At 46.8% G+C, this 9,185-nt stretch overlaps 1 protein-coding gene across 2 annotated transcripts; it reads right to left on the bottom strand.

Annotated features, from left to right (window-relative positions):
- Window positions 1-2,875: 2,875 nt before the first annotated feature.
- MARCKS (myristoylated alanine rich protein kinase C substrate) lies at window positions 2,876-8,048 on the bottom strand. Of its 2 annotated transcripts, none has more exons than XM_025864445.2 (2): window positions 6,801-8,048; window positions 2,876-4,983 (listed from the first exon to the last, which is right to left on the bottom strand). In XM_025864445.2, exons 1-2 carry the CDS (start codon window positions 6,900-6,902, stop codon window positions 4,084-4,086), a joined length of 1,002 nt encoding a protein of 333 aa, XP_025720230.1. In that variant the 5' UTR covers window positions 6,903-8,048; the 3' UTR covers window positions 2,876-4,083. The 2 variants fall into 2 exon arrangements, with proteins under 2 accessions (XP_025720230.1, XP_073749903.1); XM_073893802.1 differs by lacking the exon at window positions 6,801-8,048 and adding an exon at window positions 6,063-6,786.
- Between the last annotated feature and the right edge of the window lie 1,137 nt (window positions 8,049-9,185).

Genomic DNA, 9,185 nt, shown 5'->3' with positions numbered 1-9,185 from the left:
CTTCCCTTTTCTCACCCCTACACAGGTATAGAATTGTAGCATGATACCCAGTCCTTAACTTGTATTTCAAACCTAAGGAACGGCGTCCCCCTTGTTAGGAAGAAAACCTGTAAGGCTAACTTAAGGAATTCAACTGAAATGTGTTGTATTGAAATCCTATGTGACAAGTAGTCCTGTTGCCTTTCACCTTTCCCAGAAATGAGAGTTTTAATTAACAGCAATTGACAAAGTTTTTTTTCACTTACTAGTAGTATTTAAGAAGTGTTATGTTCTAATTTTATCAAAACACTAGAACTGGGATTATCAGGATTTCTAGAAATCTTGTAATTATTTTATATAATCGCAACTGCTAGATCTTATGGGGTAGTTTGTTTTGTTTCAAAGTTGCTGTTGAGGGGCACTTGGCTGGGTCAGTCGGAGAGCATGTGACTCTTGATCTTGGGGTTGTAAATTCCAGCCCCAGGTTGGGTGCCGATTACTTAAAAACAAAGTTGCTGTAAAGCAGTTGAGAGGAAATATAGATAGAAGTATTTCAGGGATCAGTAATTTATCACTCTTTTCAGGCACATAAAATATAGTTAACATTCACATCTTTTAAAAGTATTTCCCATTTTTAAAATAGCACCGTTGGATGTAATTTAAAGGAGTGCTGGAACTCGAAGCCCCAGCAAGGACTGGAATATTTACAGATTTAAAGCATTTTAAAATTCATGTTTGCTACATCCTGTTTTAAGCACTTTCATATAGCTGGGAAGTGGAAAGGGGAAAAAAAATGGCTCAATATTGCACAGTGAATTATTAAAGGAAAAATAAAAGCTAATAGCCCTGTTACTGAATCAGTTTTCTAATTTTCAAAGCAAACTTAACGTTGTTACAACCCCTTTCTCCAAAGTATATGAATGCAAAAGGCACCCTTTCCCCAAATTTTTAATTGCAAAATTTTATTGTTTATATACACGAGAGGAAAATGTAGATACACTGCATTGGTTCTCAAGCATTTTATCAAGCCCTATCATTGAAATGTTTACTTGACTAGCTAACATAGAACTCACCTTCAATGGATATAATTACATATCCTAAGTATAATGTCAAGCATACCTTCCACATCCCTTAAACTGAGTAATAGTTATACTTACCATCAACACTTAAGATTTTGTTTTTCTCTAAAATTTGCATTTTAAAATTGTAAAAAATCCTATTTTAGCAAGCTTGATTATATCAACTGGTAAAACTTTATTTTACAAGCAATAGGAATTGAATCAAATGATAATTATAATCCAGAGGAAGTATTTTATAACCATAGCAAATGCCATTATACATACTGCCAATACAGATTTAATAGACAATACTGAACTGTACAAGAGTTATTTATTTTTCCTTAATCTCAAAGCTATTGTTAGTAATACAAAAAGCCATATTAACATTTTTCCATTAGAAAACAATGTGATGTACAAAACTTTGGATGAAAAGATATGTCAAATTTCATTTAATCACTTGGTGGAAAATCCACCATTCCATCAATACCACCCAAAGTGTTTTAGACAATTAAAATCAAAATAATGCATCTTAATTCCAGCTGTTAAAAAAACAAGCCTAGCAATATAGTTGGCTACACAGTATTTTTGACTACTCAGGAGTTAATTTTTAAAATCCATTTTTTTGAGTCCTCCCACACACTAGGCCCTGTACTTGGCCAAGCAGGTATTTGAGGAAAGTTGGTAAGGTTGGAAAGACCCCATAAAGCAGTCCTTTGGTTACCAGATTTGACTTTTAACTTTCAAACATCCAAAGATCAACACACCCCAGCTAAAAGTACATACTCTTCCAAATGCTGTTTTTATTAGTGGGGAGCATATTTGGTAAGGAGAGGGCATGAATTATTAATGATTCATTATTCCAATTAATAGCACATGTCAAAACCTAATTTATTTTTCTAAGGAGTTTAAGATTTGGTGCTCAGTTGTTACAAATGTGGTTCACTGACTGTGAACCCTACAAGGCAAACTGCTCAAAAACAGCAAAACAGGGTGTGCGTAAACTATTTTCCTTTGCATTTAATGAAGTAATGGTATTTGATATACACCTTTTTATTCAAATTGACTTCAGTTTAGGATCCAGTGAAGAAAAAAAAATAAATCCAGTTATGGGGTGGTTAAGAGCAAAGGTGAAACTAGTAAGGATTATTACTATATAAGGAAGTATTATTCTCTATCTTTTCCTTTGAGTAACAAGATACTAACACACTACTTTCATTTAAAAAAACTGCAACTATTGAATTGAGGCAAGTTATACTAAAAGGCCCATGAACTGACAATGTTGCCCATTCGTCACCGTTACTCCTTCACATAAGCCTGTTTTTTCTAAGGTGTAACACATAATCTAAGCAATATTTGGAAATTAGCCAAACACTAAGCAATTACAATGGCAGGTAATACACATCAGTTTTTGGAACACATTTGGCCACTTTTGTGGCCCATCTGCAGTTTGGATTAAATACTCTCAAGTTTCTGGACCTGCATGACAAAAAAATGTATTTTACGAAATTTTCACATGACATTTAAATAGTCTCCGGGTCACACCACTTTTGTATTATATAATTCATTCTGACATGCTATGTTAACTACAATAAAAATAATTACTGAATTTTTAAATGAAAACTCAATGTCATTGCAGGTAAACGGTAACAGACATGGAATGTTATAAGATCTTCCTGTATGTAATCTGACACTGCTGATTACGAATTTCAAAACTTTGGAAACTTCAGATTAAAAACCACAAGAAAATTTACTCTTGATGGCACGCAAGATGTTCCTCAAAATTACCCTTACGACCTAAAGTCTCAGTATTTTATCAGAACATAAATAAACACAACAAATTTGTACATTTTATTCACATTTATTTTTCGCTTTTAGTGTGCTCACAGAAAATTAGAACACCTTAAGCAGGAGTTTAATAGCAATTTTTGTAAGCAAAGTTACATTCCATCTCTAAGTCAAATTGGTCAAAGCTTCTCCAGTATTTACAAAACATGATAGACAAGATGCTACACAAAACCATTGCATCTGAAGATTTTTTCCTTTATTCTCAAAGACGACTGGAAAAGAAAGCATTGTCTGCTGTAATCAAAAACATACCACAGTATAAACAGTAACCATTCCACTTATCACAGCTTGGTTGAGTTTAAAATTTGTGTTTAAAAGGTCCAAGATGACTGCAGTTTTACAAAAATGGGCAGGGTGGAAAGTTGCAAACTTCATGTGCTTCTGGATATCAAGATTTGTTTTTATACAATAGTCACAGTTAAAAACACCCTGCTGGTAATACATAATTACACTTTATTAAGGTCATAAACCAGCAATAAACAATAAAGCCTATACAACTTGTAGTTCTACTTAATCACTGACTGGTACAGCTAACATGAGATAAGTGAAAAGTTCCTATGGTTTAAATGAACTCCTAAGACTATGATCTTTTTTTAAAATCTGGGTATTGGTGTTTTTTTTTCTCTTTCCTTCTTAGTCAAGACTTGTAGTGTTGTAAACCTGCCTCACAAAATACATCGTAATAACTTTTCTTTAAAAAAAAAAAAGACTAAGCCTTTACACCATCATTTCTAGTGGTACATCATTCTTGGCAATGTTACGCACCACTTCAATTTCCCCATCGTGACCCCTATCACTTCATTTGATATCCCTTTTGACCCACCCATCTCCTTCATATATGGGCATGTCCATAGATTGACAAAGAAAGTTTACATTTTGAATAAAGATGCAAAGTATGCAAAAAACATTAATACTGATGCAAAAAAATAAAAACAAAAGAGAAACAAGGCGGAGGAAGGTGTTTAAGCTCTCCTCGACCTGTTGGAATGGTGGTAACAGAATGATCTGAGATGGGATCTGTGGGGAAGGAGGGGGAACAAAATTTGCTGCTTAAAAAAAAAAAAAAAAGTAAAATAAAAAAAGACATCTTTAAAATCAATCCCTGGTTGTAGACAAGTTCTCCAAAACCAGTACCTGGCACCACTCCAACAAACAAACGGGGGGAGAAAAGTTCTTCGATTATCTCAAAAATCGGGCCCTTTTACTCTGCCGCCTCCGCTGGGGGGGCTTCTGGACTGCACTCGGGCTGGGCCTCCTGTGAGGGGGCTGCGCAGGCTGATGAGGCTGACGCGGCCGCCGCCTCCTCCGCGGGCGCCGCCTCCTGCTCCGGGGGCGCCCCGGGCCCGCTGGCTGAAGGCGCCTCGCAGGCAGCGGCGCTGGCCCCGGCCTCCTCGGCCTTCTCCTCGGCCTTGCTGGGCTCCTCGGGGGCCTTGGTCTCCTCGCTGGCGGGCGGCTTCTCGGGCGCGACGGCGGCCTCCTCGGGCTTGGCCTCCTGCGGATCGCCGCCCGCCGCCCCCTCCTCACCCGCCGCGGCTTCCTCGCCCGGCGCCGCCGCCTGCTCCCCGGAGGCCGCGCCCGCCTCTGCGGCGGCTGGAGCGGCGCCCCCGGCGGCCTCGTCCTTACCGCCTTCGGCGGAGGCGCCGCCTGCGCCCTCGGCCTCCCCGCCCTCTCCCGCTTCCTTCTTGTTCTTCTTGAAGGAGAAGCCGCTCAGCTTGAAAGACTTCTTGAAGGAAAAGCGCTTCTTTTTTTTTTTCGGGGTCTCGTTGCTGGGCGAGGGCGTGGCCCCGTCCTCGGCCTTGGGCGAAGACGTCGAGGAGGCGGCCGACGCGGCCTCCCCCTCCGCGGCCGAGGGCGAGCCCGGCTCGGCGGCCTCGCCCTCCGCGGGGGCCTCCTTCTCCGCGGGGCTGGCCCCGGCTTCGGGGGCGGCGGTGGCCGGCTCCTCCTTCTCGGCCGCGGTGGGCGACGCCGCCCCGCTCCCGGCGGCCGCGGGCTCCTCCTTGTCGGCGGCCGGGGCGCTGCCGTTGGCCTGCAGCTCCTCCTTGGCGCCCGGCTCGGCGGCCGCGGGAGAGGCGTCGCCGTTTACCTTCACGTGGCCATTTTCCTGCGGGGCAGAGAAGGCGGGAGTGTCACTGAAGCGGCCCGGGCGCCGCCATTGCCGCCCCCACCCCTGGGCCGGGAGGGACCAGTTCCCCCCACACCCCGGGCCCCTCTGGCTTTGGAGTCCCTCCACCCCCTTATGGGGAGGCGGGGTTGCCTGCCTAGACAGGGGCTCTCCGAGGAAACGGGGCAGTGCCGTTGGGGGCGCCCTGAAGACACAGCAGTAGCCTCGACCACTCAACAAACGGATTTAAAAGTGCCGAGCCCCAGACGTAGAAAGCAAGGGATAACCCATTCCAGCCTTCGCCTCACGGGCTCTACAAAACAAGAGCCACGTAACACGATACACCAAACGCCCTTCGGGAGAAGGCACGAACCCAGAGCCGGTACACAACCCCCTTTTCCCTAAACCCTGAGAGGCTCTGCAAAAACACCGAGAACTCCCAGGGGCATCACAGCGCTCCAGCCAGAAGCGCCTGGGCTGCGCGCGCACTACGCCCCCTAGGGCTTGGGGTCGCCAGGGGGCGCTGCGCCTCCACCGCGCGGAGCTGGGCGCGGGCGGGCCGGCGGGCGGGCGCGGAGGGGCGGGGCCGCGGGGCCACCCCGCCCTACCCAGCCCGGCCCTGCCCGCCGGCCGAGGCGCCCCCGAGCCCGGATCGCGCAGCCCAGAGTCCACAAACAAAGCTCAGGTGGCTTCCCGGCGTCCTGGTCCGAATAAAACCAACAAGGCAGGGGGAAACCCATGATTTCTGAGGTGTTGCCTCGGCTTCCACGCCCACCTTCGCCCGAGATTCTGTGAAGCCGGGGCGCGCCACGGCGGCTCATTTTGCATTTTTAACGGGTTCAGAGCCTCTTGGCAGAGCTCGCCTTCCCCATTAAGGTTACAGTAGGCGAAGCTGCACGGCCTCTTCTCTAGGAAAAGAGGCGTGGTGGGTGCCCAGTGTTTGTGAAGCAGCCACCCATGGCCGACCTCTCGCGCCCACCCAACCGTGGCCATCTGCCTGGGTCCGGGCAGCTCTGGGGCGGCCCCCCGCAGTGGTCCAGGCGCCACCGCGCACACGAACAATCCCGACCGAAACACACCAACTGCCTCTTGTTGACCATCTGGACAGGTTCTTCTTCAAGGACCCACCGAGTCTTCCCACCCAGAGATACCATTTCAAAGTCGGATGGGTGTGTAATTCCACAGACAGCTGACGAATAAAGATTTAAAACAGTGGGAAAGCCCCCACGGAAAAGATACCGAAACCTTCCTGCCCAGCTCCAGCCAGCCAGCTCCCTTTCCAAGAACCCAGGGCATGCCGCCTCAGCATACAATAAAACAGTCTTTCCCCTCCTTGCCTTTCTCCACCACCATTCCCGTTCTCCCCCATCCTGCCCCCCATCACAACAGTTCAGAAATTTTGAAAGCGACCCAATCTCGACAACAAACACGAGAGCCACCCAAACACCTTTGTGCCCACCAAACACAAATGCAACCTGACTGGGGGGAGGGGGGGTTTAGCACCTAGCTAGTCACGTTCTGCCAAGCTCCAAACACGCCATTTTAGACGATTTATCACTTCTTTCCTCGCGTCTACACAAGAATTTGCCAGGATTCTCCGGGAACCACTCCTCTGGGGTGGAGAGGAGGACCCCCCCCCCACCTCCTATGAGAAATTGACAATTTAGGCTATCGCTTTCCATTCAACTTTCAGACTGCAATCTGGCCGTGCTCCTCTCTCCGCCGAATGCGCCTCGGGAGCGACCGGGAGGGGAGGAGAAGCGTCGGGACTAGAGAGAGACACCAAAGAAATGACCAGAAACACAGGTAGACTTTACCTGCCCATTCGCTTTGGAAGGCGATGAGGCCACAGCCGCCTCCCCGGGCCTCTCCGCGGTGGCTTCTCCCTTCGCAGCGGTCTTGGAGAACTGGGCACCCATGCTGGCTTCTTCAACAAAGAAACTCAACAGATCCAAGGGGGGAACAAAGAGCCTCCGGTTGGTGTAACGACGGGGCGAGCGGCAGCAGCAGCAGCGGCGGCGGCAGCAGCGGCGGCGGCAGCAGCACACACACCGGAGGGAGGGGGGGAGTGGGGGTGGTGAAGAGGACAGAACAGAACCGATTAAATACACTCCGGATAAAAAGATTTAAGTCGAAGAGATAAAAAAGCAGCAGCGCAGGAGGGAGGGAAAAAGGGAGGAAAAGTCGAGCACAAAAAAAGGAGCCCAAGTGTAGTTTAAAAAAAAAAAAGAAGTAATAAAAAAATCCCAGATTTGTAGCCGCACTGTAGACAAGAGGAAAATGGAGAAATCTCCCTGGTTGCTAATAAGATGCGGGGTCCAACGCCCAAGTGCACAGATGAATGGGCTCGCGGGCGCTGACGCGGCCCCCGCGCGCGCCGGCCAATCCGCGCACCGCACACAAAGCAGGGGGCGGAGCCTGCGCGCCCGGCGAACAATGGAGCCGCGCTTTGCAAATGATTTGAAAATCAGCCTCAGACCGAGAATTAATGTCCTCCAAATAAATAAATCAATTAAAAAATACATGCCTCTCGCCTCCCTCTGCTTGAAAATAATAACGCATCACTTGATTGGCTTGCTTTGTTTGGAATTAATTAACGCGGGAGGGGGGGTACTTGTGGATGGGGGCGGAGAAAGCTTTAACTTGACTCGCTTTGACTCTTGTCGGTCTATATCCGTGTCTGTCTCTCTCCACTCGCTCCCCTCCCCCATCTTCCCTGTGTGTTTATGTGTATGTGTGTGTGTATGCGAGTGTTAAAGACAATGGTTGGGATTTGTGTGCAGCATGTTTTCTTTCTCCGTGTTCCGTATTGGTTTCACAGATACTACACAGGGTTTGTTTTTTTAACGGTTGCAAATGTTAAATCGCCCCAAATTGAAAGGTATTTAAACCACGAAGATCGAATTTCATCAAACGACATCTCGAGTTAGAATTAGGTCTGTAGGCCAGATGTGGAAAATGCAAAAGCGGCGAGGAGCCTAAGCCTCACTCCCTACCCTATCCCACATTGGCATGAAATAAAATATTTCGATATTGGCCTGCGATGCTCATCGAAGTCCCTCCACCCCCGACTATTCCCAATTAGTGATTTTTCCCCCCACAATATAAAGTGAGGGGCATTTACAAAAGATCATAACAGTTTGCATTTTATCACTGTATGAAATGACAATTTTCTTCTATGGTGAAACGAGACACAGCCTCGAGTATATGAATCCATATATACGGTTAGGATGCAATTCGCGTAGACATGAATCGTTTTTCAGCCTACTGCCAGGATCGGATGGACTCTTTCTGAACATGTGTAAGTGTGCATGCAAGCGAGTGTGCTCCTGGAAGGGAGGGAGGCAGCCGCGAAGAAATTCTAAACAACCGGAATAACGATTACAGTTCTAAGGAGAAACTGCATGTTGAGAAATAGCAAGAAGATCCCTGAACGCTCCAAGTCTAGCTTGGGTTAGAGAAGAAGCTTCTATAAGGGGACACAGAGTACCTCCATCGCACCGCTTGCCACGGAAGTACCAGACGCTATTTGTGTGTGAAAGACAAGGCACTGATTTAAAGAAGGGGAAGAGGCGGTAAAAAAAAAAAAAAAAAAAAAAAAATCAAGGATACAGCCTAATAAACATTCTCCTACCGCCTACATTTTTGCTCCCAAAGTTTTCACTCGTTTCCACATCAGACCCTTTTCTCGTTTACATTTAGTAATCCTGAAATGAATAATCTTTCGCTTGTGGAAGCGAGAAGCAGTCGAGAGAATGGTTCATTTCTCCTGGTGTTGGCTCTGAATTCTCAAGCAGTTTTATTTTCTGCTTATTGTAGGGAAATGGGTCACACTGAGTGAAAAAGATGGTTGGTTCAAGCCAATAACTCTTTGTTCAAATATTGCTTTGCAAATCACCAAGCTGTACATCTTTACACGAAGCTTCCGTCTTCTCACTGCCCACTGCCTTCAGATGTATTATTCGATCACGAAGTCATATTCTCCAGAGCTGATGTAAAGACGTTTCCGTAGAAGTATATCCTGCCAAACATATTATCACCCTTAAGGGAGCCCGCTGGCCTGGCCCAAGACCCCAGCCGCCGAGGTGGACGCGAATCTCTTGTATTAGCGGAGTTCCAACTTGAAAAGCCAGCTGGGTTGATCCAAAACCACCATCCAGGCGATTCTCAAAAGCTCATTTAAATCTGTTGATTTCCCCCAC

The sequence above is a fragment of the Callorhinus ursinus genome, unplaced genomic scaffold (assembly GCF_003265705.2).
Source record: "Callorhinus ursinus isolate GAN/ISIS: 27379988/994484 unplaced genomic scaffold, GSC_fseal_2.0 scaffold6, whole genome shotgun sequence".
Taxonomy (NCBI): domain Eukaryota; kingdom Metazoa; phylum Chordata; class Mammalia; order Carnivora; family Otariidae; genus Callorhinus; species Callorhinus ursinus.
Note: the sequence above shows the minus strand (reverse complement) of the source record. Positions and strands in the feature narration are given on the sequence as shown.